Source organism: Artemia franciscana, chromosome 9 (genome assembly GCF_032884065.1).
Source record: "Artemia franciscana chromosome 9, ASM3288406v1, whole genome shotgun sequence".
Lineage (NCBI taxonomy): Eukaryota > Metazoa > Arthropoda > Branchiopoda > Anostraca > Artemiidae > Artemia > Artemia franciscana.
In genome coordinates, this window is record NC_088871.1 from 15,960,113 (window position 1) to 15,974,002 (window position 13,890).

Below are 13,890 nucleotides of genomic sequence, written 5' to 3' on the forward strand. Positions count from 1 at the left end.
AGTTTTGTAGTTCTGTCCCTATTTTGAATCATTAAATTAAAATTGTAAATTGGTAAATTTTTCATCTTCTATTCATGGTGGCACCTTTTTACCCTTCCCTCCCCCCACTCCTACGCCCATGACTTCCCCCCTTTTTTGATCTTTTTGAAGGATATGGCTGACAGTGAAATATGGACTTTTGTTTCCAAAGAAATTCCTTTGTGGACCAACGTGCATGCCGTATCCTCAACATACTTCAACTATGTGATTTTGCATGGTGAAAAATATTGAGATGTTATAGCGTCGTGCAAAAAAACACATCAAACGACAGTATCAAAGAATGGAGATTATCTTGAATGTATGAAATTCTTTCGACAACAAATATTATTAAAAATGAACAGCATCATTATAACTAAACAAAAAGACCATAAACAAACTGGCTTTGATTTAAGAGCTCCTTAGGGAACCAGTTCCAGTTAGATGCATCAGTAGCACCGTACCAAGGTTATTTTGAAGTACTATCATAATGATATTACTTTCTTCAGGTAATCAAAGCAAGCTAAGCGCCAACGTGTTGGTCGTGTTTTTAAGACTTGTCGTCTTGACTAACGGTGGCACAGCACAAGAAAAAGAAGCCCAGATGAAAAACTGGACTGAACGGTGATTAAAACCACCACTCAGGAGAGAAAAACGGTAATTAACATTAAATCAGACATTGCCTTCAAAAGTAGCAGTCGGTATTTGGCGGAGAAAGCCAAAGCATTTCCTATTAACACAATTACAGATGTTAGCACCATATTATTTTGTAGTATCTTATTTCTGGATACAGCTTATTCCAAATTGCATTATATTTCATTTTATCAAATCTTTTATCTGCTTCGTTTGAAAACGTTGCTATAGCCTAAGGAATGGCAAGGGGCTCGTGAATCACCTGACAGTCGATTAGAAAAAAGATAATTTTGATGTCATAAAACTTTTGAATTAAAAATAGTTTAAACTGAGATCTGATCAGGAGTAAAATGATGAGCCCAACACTTTCATGAGAAATGCAACTTGGCAACCATGCTTAACAGAGCTGCCAATGGTTATCCTTTACGAGAACTAAGGCGATGTCTATTAGAAATGAAGAAAGACAGATGTCGGACAAAAATGATGTCAAACGTGACTAATCCAACTTTGTAGCTTTCCATTTAGATCCTGTTTATGAAGTCATCAAGATAAAAACATCATTTCAAAATTCTTGAGAACCTGGGACTAGTTGAATAATGTTACTCCGACAGTTTTTTTCGACAGTTATCCAATAACAAATTTGGCAGCTATTTCAAGAAATATAGGAAATTAGCATTAATCAATTTGAGATAAATGTTTTGAAAAAATGAATATCGTCTCCCAAAAGATAAATAAAAGAAATTTTTCTTTCCTAGAAAAGCAAGGGCTCTGTCTTACATTAAATCAAATTACTCTTTCTAATTCTCCACTTCCTAGAGCTATTATGAAAAACAGGTCTAGATCGCTAGACCACGTTCCACAGATAAATGATGAGAGATCGCCAAAGATGGTGCTTTTTGGCGTTCCATGTGGAGCAAATGAAAAGTAATTCGCCGCCGACCATGGTACGAAGAGGTCATAAGGAAAAATTTATATGAAATAGGAACTCCATGGGAAGGGGATAAAGAGTAAAACTTTGAGTAGACATGATGGAGAGCAGGTGCAGTTGTGTTAGCCTCAGACGGCTTAAAGCTGCAGTGAGATCTTAGCAGTAGTGACAGAGGTAGTGAAACGATAATACTTAATGAAAAAGCCTTAAAGAAAACTTTGACAAGTTTTTGATATTCTAATCAGCTCCAGCGTATGAAACCCTAAACAAGCTGAAACATGCTAAGACAATAGGAAAACCTAAAATTTACTCCAGCTCGCTGAGCAGCCTTAAGCAAGGAATTTTCTATCATATTGCTGACCTTAATGACGCTAGACCTTAATGACTCCGCACATGTTTAGAGGGACTTTTGTTTCCAAGCAGGTCTCATCAAGATGCGGAGTTTGGTTTTAAGCACAAAAGCAACATCAAAGTATCTAGGATTGCAAATTCAGCCAACTAGAAAGCCTAGATTTTCATGTTTTATAAAATTTATTTACGATGGTTCTGTTTCTTTTTTGTTTAAGTAACTTTTGCATTTGCGTCAAGAAAGAGATCCTAGCATAGACATTGACAATGATCAGAATTGTGTTTTGTTTTGGAATTCTATCCTGACATGCATTTTAATTTGATTTGTTTTAATTACTTTTTTATTTCTTGTCTATACGTTTTTTGTTTATAGTATAAATTTCCTATTCTTTTACTTAACTTTACTAACTGTTTGTAATCCATAAATGCATGAGCCTCAAAGAAGAATTCTGTGTATTAGAGCCCATTTGAGTCACAAATTTTTTGTAGCTATATTTCCTATATTCCCGGTTTCTTATAATTAACATTAGCTATGCTACTTGAGTGCGACTAGCAGAACTTACTTTAGGTCCTTGTGGACCTTGCTTTCCTTCTGGGCCGGGTGGTCCTCTTGGTCCAGCTGGAATTAGTTCAAGGAGTTTGAATTTGACATCTTCAGCTACAGATGATATATTACAGCTGCATGAGTCACCGGTGTATCCCTTGAAAGATAAAACAGAAATGAGAAACCGGAATGAACTAACTCTAGATATCATTCGATTAAAAGAGGACTGAGCCGAAAGATAAAACGTGTGCTAATATATAATGTAAGCCCATATATACAATTATACATAGAATGGACGTAGATTAGGATAGGTTACATAAAACGGTAGAACTTATGTTAGAAAAAAATGAAATTAATTTTGAGAGTTTAAGAGCCCTGGAAAAAATTCCAAATCACATTTGTCACCACAAAAATTATTTTTAAGCATTTGAGGAAGGTGTAACATTGCGATGTAAAAATAAAAATGGCTTATTTTCGAGGAGAATGAAACACATTTTCCAAGAAAGCTTCAGATATCACAAAACTTTGTTTTTATTTCCAGCAAAAAGGATCTCAAAATATAAACCTTAAAGGAGGGGTCTTTGGAACGATATAAGTTCGCTTCATGGACGGGCAATCCAAAAAAAAATATGTATACTATCTATGCTGATTTGCAACCACAGGTTCGTTACAACCACCCTGGGAAAAGACATTTTCTGTCCGGAAAATGAAGGCCTCCACGGTGAATACAAGCAACGTTGAAGGGTCCCAAAGACCTACATATAACATTTACTGAGGTTATGGCATCTTTTTAAGTATGTACTCGGTTTTGTGCCACACTTTGTTGGTAACGAAGATTACGACGCCGCGGTTCTTCTAGCCGCGTGTGTCTTTTGATCTTCATTTTCATTTTCGACAGGCTCTAATTTTCGATTTTGTTTATCCTCTAACCGCGCGTGTCTTTGCTGTTCATTTTCAGTTTTGACACGTTTTTGGATTTTGATTACTTCAGACACTTAAGCAATGGGATTTGCTTTAGCTGCTCGTATTGGTGTTGCCGCAATTGATGGCATAGGTTATCGATGTTAACATCTTATCACGTTTGATAGTTTAGGTGTTGGTTCCACGAAGTCGTCATTTATAGTAACTGCAACTGCAAATTTTGATTCTTTTTGGCCTTCCTACAGACATTGTGTGTAGGTATATGACGTTATTGTAATTTTCTAAGTACATAACGTCGTTGTAATTTTACTACATGATGTCACTTGCAAAAACCAAAATTAAGACTTAACGAATTATTCTCAGACTCCTGACATATCCAGATTTTTTTTTTTTTTTATGCGAGAGTACCCCAAAATATAAATTTTCCCGAAAAAATATGGAATCGTTTTCGAGAACATACATACATACACAATAATTGCTCATTTATACAAATAGTATATTTGGTTACTTTTGGTCTCAAGCCTGAGGGAGACAAGTTTAAAACTCACCATAGAAAATATGGTTTATAGTCAATTTGCCGGCCCCTAATGAGCCTGTTCTTCTAAACAAACGTTTTGCCTGTTCCCCTTGGCCTAGGGAAGTTTCTGACCCTTTCCAGGAAACAATTTCCAGGGGAGTCTGCGCAACAAAACTAAAATTTCTCTTGTAAATGAGGATTCATTTTACCACTGACTTAAGATTGCAATATCAAGTCGTTCAAAAAACAAGAGCTTAATAGCCCGTTTTAAAGCCCCATTTTCAGCAAACAAATATTTTTTTCATTGTTTTTTTTTGTGAATTGGAGTTTCTTTGAGCCAAGACTTCCAAATACCTGCTTTAATCCAATTGACAAAGACATTTTATGGCCCAAGTTCTTGGGGTCCTGGAACCTCGTAAAGTTTTGGAGATTTCCTTGCCTCAGGACCTTACGAGCATAGGTTTTAAGACGTTGCGAGGAAAAAAATTGTCGGTTCTTTTTCAGGGAACACTTTTTTTCTATTTTCTTGTGTATTGGGGTTCTCTTGGTGCAAGGTCACAAGGACATATATCCTCAAACCACGTGATTTCATGTTAGGTATCTTTTGACCAGAGGACTTACACCTGCAAATTTAAAATTTATGAAAATTGAGGGAAAACATGGATTTGGCATACTCTTGGGCTACTTACAATATATATATTGAAAAAAACAACTATGACCATCAAAACCAAACGTAAACTAAATAAATGAAATCATTGCTGGAAGACCCATAGAGACAGAAATAAGGACTAGAGGCGAGATTTGCAGAATTTTGCTGTGATATTTTGCTATTAACTCAGATTCACGCCATTGTGGATTCACTTGTTTTAACACAGAAGAATGGAGTATACAGACAAAATTGAGATACATGAAAAAAATGAGCAAAAAAAAACATGTGGACAGATTTAGCCATTAGTCCTGATCCATGCTATTTTGTATATACCGAATACTAGCAAATATGACCTCTATTGGTTTTTCGATCTATGTGGAAAGACTCGTAATTTTACTTCGCAGAAGTTCACCTAGTATTTTTCAGCCAGAACAGTCTTAGGTATGCTTTTCTCACTTCTCTCTTACCTTTTTTATTTTTATTTTAATTTTCCTTATATTTTCCTTGCTCCGATGATGCAAAAATCATTTGAAGGGCACGTACATTCTTACAATTCTAAAATCGAAAACGTGGTTTTTGTTTTAATCACTGGGTCATTGTTTCTGATTAGAGTAGAGTTTGCTCAGCTGGTTAAACATTCTGATGCAATGTTTATAGACAAATTAGAATTCTAGTAGTAGCTGCCGTAGGAATTTTTATTCACAAAAATTTAATGTTTAAATATTATAAACCTCAATTCCCTAATTATTTTTCGAATGTATATTTTGATAAGTCTACTTCAATGCGCATAAAACCTGTCAAAGCGACGGTCCTCCTGGTCCTCCGGCTGCCAAACAGTTCGTGGTAATGAACTGTTAGTAAGGAGTGACTTTTTGGCAGAACAAAGATCGAGAATGAGTTTTATTTGCTTTTTTGTTTTCACATGTTTGATCGTATCAAACCGACGGTCCTAGGAAATTGGAAGACAGATCATTTGAACGGGAATCAAAAGTTTTTGGCCCCTTCTACCCCCTTTATTAGCCTTTATCACAACGCCCATTTTTCAATAAACATGTATAATCAAATTTTAAGATAGCCATTTGTTTCAGCATAGTTGAAAGGTTCAATGGTTATGGTGGTGACATGACCTTCCATACTCCCTGGGGAAAGGGCTGAAGTTACGCAATTCGCCCGTATTGTCCCTGTGTCCCGGTCGTCATTTATATTCCGTGTGTCCCGGTCGTCATTTGTATCCCGGTGTCCCGGTCTGTATATACTTTCGTTTTTTAGTTTTGTTTTTCTCCTTTATTTTTTTCCTTTTTTCTTTTTTTTTCTTTTTTAGTTTATTTAGATTTTTAGATTTTTTAGTTTTCTTATTAGTTTTTAGTTTTTTTGTAGTTTTTACCATTTTTTTAGTTTTTTTAGTTTTTTTTTTTACTTATGTCCTGGTCGTCATCATACTCCCTGTGTCCCGGTCGTCATTTGTGTCTCGGTGCTTTGTTGATTGCTAATTTATATTATATTTATATTTATATTTTCTATATTTATTAATATTTTTTTAGTTTTCTTTTTCTCTTATTTTTCAGTTTTTTCCTTTTTTTTAGTTTTTTCTTTTTTAGTTTTTGCCTTTTTTTAGTTTTTTCAGTTTTTTTTAGTTTTTAGTTTTTTACCTTTTTTTAGTTTTTTTAGTTTTTTAGCTTTTTTAGTTTTTTTCTTTTTAGTTTTTTTTGTAGTTTTTACCTTTTTTAGTTTTTTTTCTTCTTTTGTATTAGTGTGAAATAATTCAGACGTCATATGCGGACAAACACGACGTCACTCGACAGACAGACAGACAGACATAACCCACAAACAACTTATTTTTATATATATTTATTCATATTTTTTTAGTTTTCTTTTTCTCTTTTATTTTTCAGTTTTTTCCTTTTTTTTAGTTTTTTTCTTTTTTAGTTTTTAGTTTTTTTTAGTTTTTTACCTTTTTTTAGTTTTTTTTAGTTTTTTTAGTTTTTTAGCTTTTTTAGTTTTTTTTTATTAGTTTTTATTTTTTTTGTAGTTTTTGCCTTTTTTTATTTTTTCAGTTTTTTTTAGTTATTGGATTTTTACCTTTTTTTAGTTTTTTTTTAGTTTTTTAGCTTTTTTAGTTTTTTTTTTCTTTTTAGTTTTTTTTGTAGTTTTTACCTTTTTTAGTTTTTTTCTTCTTTTGTATTAGTGTGAAATAATTCAGACGTCATATGCGGACAAACATGACGTCACCTGATCCACAGATCCACAGATCCACAGACAACTTATTTTTATATATATAGATATATATATAGTACATGGGGTGAGGGAAGGGAAGGGATTTCCTTGCATGATTTGGAAAACGGTCTTTAATGAAGAACTTGAGATTTTAGCGCAAAGAGCGAGGGCTGAGGAAGAGGTAGCCCCTCTCATACAAGAATAATTTCTGTTCGTCTTGAAATTTAATGCTGCTTCTTACTTTCGGCGGGAAAACCTTGTTTGTTTATTTATTTAATAACAAACCGATCAAAATTTACTTAGAGCTTGGAATTACTTAGATTCTTAAAAAAAAATATTCTGATAATTTGGCTCACCTTAAGAATATTAGATATATATTATATTCAAATAATGATTTCTAGGTTCTTCTTCAATACTCTTCTATGTTCTTTTCCTTTCTTTTTAAGTTGAGTTAATTAATTGTTTTTCACCCCACGGGGACTAGAAATTGAAATCCTCTAAGATTCAAAAGATAAGGATTTGTGAAGGGTTCAATATAGCTTTAAACAGAAACAAATTGGATGTGAAAACTGGAGAAACTTGGCCACTTCAATGCGCATAAAACCTGTCAAAGCGACGGTCCTCCTGGTCCTCCGGCTGTCAAACAGTTCGTGGTAATGAACTGTTAGTAAGGAGTGACTTTTTGGCAGAACAAAGATCGAGAATGAATTTTATTTGCTTTTTTTTTTTTCACATGGTTGATCGTATCAAACCGACGGTCCTAGGAAATTGGAAGACAGCTCATTTGAACGGGAATCAAAAGTTTTTGGCCCCTTTTACCCCCTTTATTAGCCTTGATCACAACGCCCATTTTTCAATAAACATGTATAATCAAATTTTAAGATAGCCATTTGTTTCAGCATAGTTGAAAGGTTCAATGGTTATGGTGGTGACATGACCTTCCATACTCCCTGGGGAAAGGGCTGAAGTTACGCAATTCGCCCGTATTGTTCATATATAGTATATATATATATATATATAGTACATGGGGTGAGGGAAGGGAAGGGATTTCCTTGCATGATTTGGAAAACAGTCTTTAATGAAGAACTTGAGATTTTAGCGCAAAGAGCGAGGGCTGAGGAAGAGGTAGCCCCTCTCATACAAGAATAATTTCTGTTCGTCTTGAAATTTAATGCTGCTTCTTACTTTCGGCGGGAAAACCTTGTTTGTTTATTTATTTAATAACAAACCGATCAAAATTTACTTAGAGCTTGCAATTACTTAGATTCTTAAAAAAAAATATTCTGTTAATTTGGCTCACCTTAAGAATATTAAATATATATTATATTCAAATAATGATTTCTAGGTTCTTCTTCAATACTCTTCTATGTTCTTTTCCTTTCTTTTTAAGTTGAGTTAATTAATTGTTTTTCATCCCACGGGGACTAGAAATTGAAATCCTCTAAGATTCAAAAGATAAGGATTTGTGAAGGGTTCAATATAGCTTTAAACAGAAACAAATTGGATGTGAAAACTAGAGAAACTTGGCCTATCTGAGGTTCTTTTACGTTTAATACTGAGTTCTTCAAAACCCTGGCAAAAGGACTAAGCTTTTAATGATGGTGCATTATCAAATATAGTTGAAAGATAAGACATTTTTATAGTTATTCTAGGGACCCGAAAATGAGCTTTTAAGCTTTAAAGTGGCAGTTTTTAATTTCAAATGATGTGTTTTTAGTTGACAGCTAAATTTTAAGTGGCAATCAGATGGCTCAGTATTAAAAATGTAATGAAGCCTTGAAAACACACTACAGATACTGTCCTTCTATGGCTGTATCTAAAGATACAGTCGTACATATACGGTTTATTTTTAGTCTTTTAGAGAATGTATAGGTCTATAGAAAAATAAAGCGGCTAAAAAGACTAAAATTATGTACAAACAACTTAATTGCATTTAGTTTCCATAGTTTTATAATTGTCGAGGACTCTTAAAAATTCTTCTCTTAGATTACAGTTGCATCTTATCATCCCTAAGTTAAACAAGACTAAAAATAAACACTGGTTACCTGACGCTTTTCTCCAAGTAATCTGTCAACAGTCCTAGTGATGTCCGCCTCTAGTACACCTCCTGGAGGTCCAGGGACCCCTTGGTCTCCTTTCACACCCTAGAAAAAAACAGTCATTATAAAACAGAAAATACACTAAGAGCAAAGAAAGCATGGACTGGAAAAATGGCAGACTATAGGTGAATAATCAAACATGAGGCTCAAGAGCAGAAACTGAATGATTAGTCGAGACCATATTGTCATTATTACCCGTAAAGGTCATATCTGACATTTTAAAAGCTGGAAATAATTGCCAAAAACCATATGCTGAGCTGCATTCAAAGGAAGGTTCAGCAGGACAATAAAATACTTTGATCCCACTGATCAATACTATCCTGCTGTTTCTCCGTTTAAAACAGCTTTAAAAATGCAGTGATAAGGACGATAGAACAGTTTTTGACATGACTAAGGTCACATTAACGGCTTTTATTCCTTAGTGTAAATGGTACATTAGTAGAGCGCTACTTGAAGTATGTGCACTAGGGGTAAATACGGACTAATATTCATCAAAATTTTATCAAATAAACTAGATTTTTGTTTCTTTTTTCACTAACTCTAAATGGTTTCCATCTATTTTTGTCAAGGTTTGGTTATTTGTAAAATGTTTTGAAGTTTTTGAGGTTGAAGTGTTTTAAATCAAAACCAATCATGAGTCTTTTTGATTTCGGAGATCAAACTAATAGTCCAAGAAAATTAGCAGAGAGTTTATTCTAAATGAAATTCAAAGTTCTAGTGTTCTTTTTAAAAACCAAAAGATAAGAGGTTAATAAGCCCCTCTAACGCGCCACTTTTCCCCCAAAAGTTCAATCAAATTTTCAGATAGCCAATTGGTTCAGTATATTTGAAAACTTTAATAACTACGCTTATGGGTATTATTTGACCCCCACAACCCCCGGGGAAAGGCTGTGAGTTATGCAATTTACCTATTATTTACATATAGTATTTGTTATTGTGAAATACACAAAATCTATTTTGGCGAGGAACAATTTTCTGTGGGGGAGACTTTCCACGGGAAGAATTTTTCTTGCGGTAGTAAACTTTCCGGGATAGAATTTCTAGGAGAAATTTTATAAGGGGAAGGGGTATTTCCTAGCATCATTTGAAAAATGGTTAAATAAAATAGTTCTTTCAACTGAAAATAAGGAGGAATATAGAATCTAAGAGAAACTATTACGTATATGTGGATGGCTGCCCCTTCCTCACCCCTTGCTATTTAGGCTAATGTTAAACTTTTTGTCCCAATTGTTTAAGAGCGACTCTTGAAAGACAAGAGCCATCAAGTTTGAACGAGAAGTATTTTTGAAGAACTTTAACACTTTAGCATAAAGAACAATGGATGAGAAAGGGGCAGGATTCCTCATATATTCAATAAATGTCGTTCATTGTATGTTTTATTGTTACTCTTTACATTCAGTTGAAAAAAATCATTTTCTTTATTTAATAATGCATAAGCAGACCTCATGCATCTGCGTTTGAGGAAAGCAGTCTGAACGAAATTTCTTTGAACTAAAACGAATTTTTACGGTTATTTTCAATATACTATAATTTTGTATTTATTTTATCTGTTTTTTTTACTGGTTTTGGGGATCTCCTCCTTGAATAAAATATTTGTTTATCCCAAACAATTTACGCAGACAATACTTGCTGGGCATATAATTTCTATGTCAAAACTGAAAAAATAGCAGAGAGCAAAATATGAACTTTGTAGGAAAAACATGTAAAGCTGGCTGATGCTAGACTTTTTTGACAATTTCTTTTTTGACAATTTCAATTTCATTTTTCTTTTTTGACAATTTTCTAATCCTTCCATAAACCATTTGACGACCGCGCAACTGGTCTTATATTTAATCTTGTCATGCTCAATTACAGCATGAGTTGTTTATTTCTCAGCAGTTCATTCCGGGAACCTTGAAAGTCTATAATTTCCTCATCACATAATATCTACAGAAGTTAACAGGGGAAAAAAGACGTTAGGTCTTTTTTTGCCAAGGATGGTTTGACTTATAGGCTGACCTTGGAAAATTGACACAGCTTGTAGACAAATAAAAGTAAACTGGAATTTCATCAAGTTGGTAAAATACCAACTTCATATATTTCCTTAGGGCCGCCCACTTTTCACCACCTGGTGTAAATCTCAGAGGGCCACTTATGCCGCATAGTTCTACCAAACATGGTATACTTTTGCCACGCTTGGTACGCGTCGCCTGGTGTGCGTGATTTCTCAAAGTCAAAAACCATTCAAATATTGCATAGTCTAATTAGCAGGAATAAATCGAATTGCATAAAAACAGTGTAATATTTTCCTTTTAAAGGGACAGGGAGAAGCTACTTCGAGTTTTTCAAGAGGAGGAACCAGCACAGGAGCTTTGCCGAGCTAAATTGTAAGAGAAAAGTCTGTTAAAATAAAAAGTTAGACATTTCTCAAATTTTTACAGAATTTCTTAATTTATTGGCAGTTTTTATCTCCCGCAGAGAGAGGCCTTCCCCTCTTATATTAGCACCCTGCAAAAAAAGAGAAAAGATAAAAAAATTAAAACCAAACAACATCAAAAATAAAGATTTCACATGTCACCAGAACAAACAGGCTTTATGGGTAATTATAAGACATTGCTCATAAAGTAAGGATAGCGCTTATTAATAACAAATTCCAGCTTGAGGATGCTTTCCGTCACTAGATCATTTCTAATAGTTTCACTCTGAAACAAAACTGATTGAATGAAATGAATGTCACGAGTTCCGAATTTTTATTGTAACTAATGGTTTTTTGTTTTTTTTAATAGCCATAAAAGTTTGCAACCTTTGTTCAGACTTGGGATTCTTGACTGATGCTCTTCTATAAGTGTGACGTTAACTTGTGATTCATGAAATCAGACAAAATGAAACTATATCATAATCAAATTAGACTCAATAGTGAAACACTAACAAATCACTGAAATAAGAAACACATCTACTCAGGTGTACAGATAATACGGAAAAACTCGACCCAAAGTATGTGATAATGATCATTGCATGCAACCAGAACCAAACAAATTGAGCTGCAGCCTTAAATTACTTCGTTTAAAGGCTGTACCTGATTTGTATCATGACTGCTTGGAATTTACTACTCATAATTTTCAAGATATGGTTTTATACCCTTGTTGAGAGTTTAATCACAAAGAATTTATCCATGGTTCAATTTCGCTTTCCATTTACGGTTATGGCGTGTGCTTGAACGGAACAGTTCTGTTAATAGAGCTGTTTCACATCTAACTATTACTCACATTTTGATGGCAGAAGATGCGTATCAATATGATGAGATTCAATAAATTCATATCTTATTTTAAAATTTGATTTGGTAGCGTGTTCGGCAAACTAAGTCTAGTTTTATGACCTACTAGCCAATTACAATACAGTATTTAGTTTCGACATATGTACTTTTTCTTTAAGGATAAGTGGTAATTATTCCGCGCTAGTATGTGTCATATACTATCAAATTACTTAGAATGTGGCCATAAATGTAATTTATGACTATATTGGTATTAATACTTACATTTTTTACCACAGTGTGTTCAGGTACTTTAGGTAACTTACATTGTTTAGTTCGACATGGCCATGGGCTCTTGGATAATCCCAAGTTTTTAGATGTCATGGCATACTTCTTTTCTTTTTTTGTTGTCGTATCTCTTTTTGAAATAAGCTTTAGCTTAGTTTAATTTAAGCTAATTCAGAAGCTTTTAGCTTGAAAGTGGAATTGTTCGTACATATATACAGAGGCTCAACATATTTGGAGGAGGGTTGGCACATACTTCAAAAGCTTTAGAAAGAACTTTCGGCAATTGTGAGAAGACCAACTTTCACAATCGTTCACACCAGGTGGCACGTGCAACGCTTGGGAGCAATATACCACGAGTATTATTTGTGCGCCAAGGTATGAAGAGGTGTGGCGTGGAAGAATTGCACCGAGTGTGGCAGAACAAATGGTACTTCAAAATTTATGAGGTGAAGAGTGGGTAGCCCTTCTTTCGGTACGCTAAACATAAAAACATTAAAAAAGTATTGTACAGTTCCTATTAGTTTTAGCTTACTACACAAAAGTTGTGTGTAACAAGCCTCTGGCACAGACGGCATCTATCTCTGAACTACATCCAGAGTACCCAAATACCACTGCTGGGCAGCTCCTTGACATCTTTAAGAAAGCCCTGAGTGCTAATTCCTTTCCAAAGACGTCAATCAGCCTCCCTTCTATAAAAAAGGTAACAAAACTTGGTGTAAAAAAACACTATGGGATAAATCTAATGGAAATTACAGCACAAAAATTTGATATAAAACAGCTCAAACGCTATTAGTGGTGGGGTAATAGAGCCTGATCGAACACCTGCGGCTCTATTTGCATATACCACAAACCTCATTTTTGTATAACTTAAACGTCTTTTGCATATTAAAGCCGGTACAAAATTTGCATATACCCTAACCCCATTTGCATATACCAGTCGGTATGTACTTAGTTTTGAGTAAGTCCATGGCAATTTTATGAATTCGGGTTGAATAAAAAAGGTTTGTTTGAAATTTTCATGAATTTAACCTTGATATCTGAAAAATTCTATACTGTAATATAATATCGCATATTCCCATGACAGTTCTATAACTTTTTTTCGGGTTGGATGAAACCGGTATTACAACCGTATCACAAACCCTATGACAACTCAATGTATAAATTTTTATCCGTGTAAACATCATCCAAAATAAAAATTTCACAGGTCACCGGTACAAATTAGCTTTACGGGTAATTGCAAGACATAGTTCATAAAGTAGGGATGGTGCCTATTAATAATTAAATAAAAAAACAAGTTTTTTCAACTAAAAGTGAGGAGCGACATTAAAGCTTAAAGCGAACAGAAATTACTTCGCATATGAAAGGGGCTGCTTCCTCATCAACGCCCCGCTCTTTACGGTAAAGTTTGACTCTTTCTCTCAACTCTTCTTTTTAAAACAGTAAAAACCTTTAGCGTAAAGAGCGGGGCGTTGATGAGGAAGCAGCCCCTTTCATAAACGAAGTAA

General features: G+C 34.2%; 1 protein-coding gene across 27 annotated transcripts in view; it reads right to left on the minus strand.

Moving 5' to 3' along the window:
* LOC136031053 (collagen alpha-1(XVIII) chain-like) overlaps positions 1 to 13,890 on the minus strand; it is a 442,617-nt gene that overhangs the window by 121,350 nt on the left and 307,377 nt on the right. For all 27 annotated transcript variants that reach the window (XM_065710278.1, XM_065710277.1, XM_065710270.1 and 24 more), the window contains 2 exons: positions 8,815 to 8,913; positions 2,488 to 2,625 (listed from right to left, as the gene is read on the minus strand). In XM_065710278.1, the coding sequence (XP_065566350.1) occupies positions 2,488 to 2,625; positions 8,815 to 8,913 (237 nt within the window). The remainder of the gene's footprint in view (positions 1 to 2,487; positions 2,626 to 8,814; positions 8,914 to 13,890) is intronic.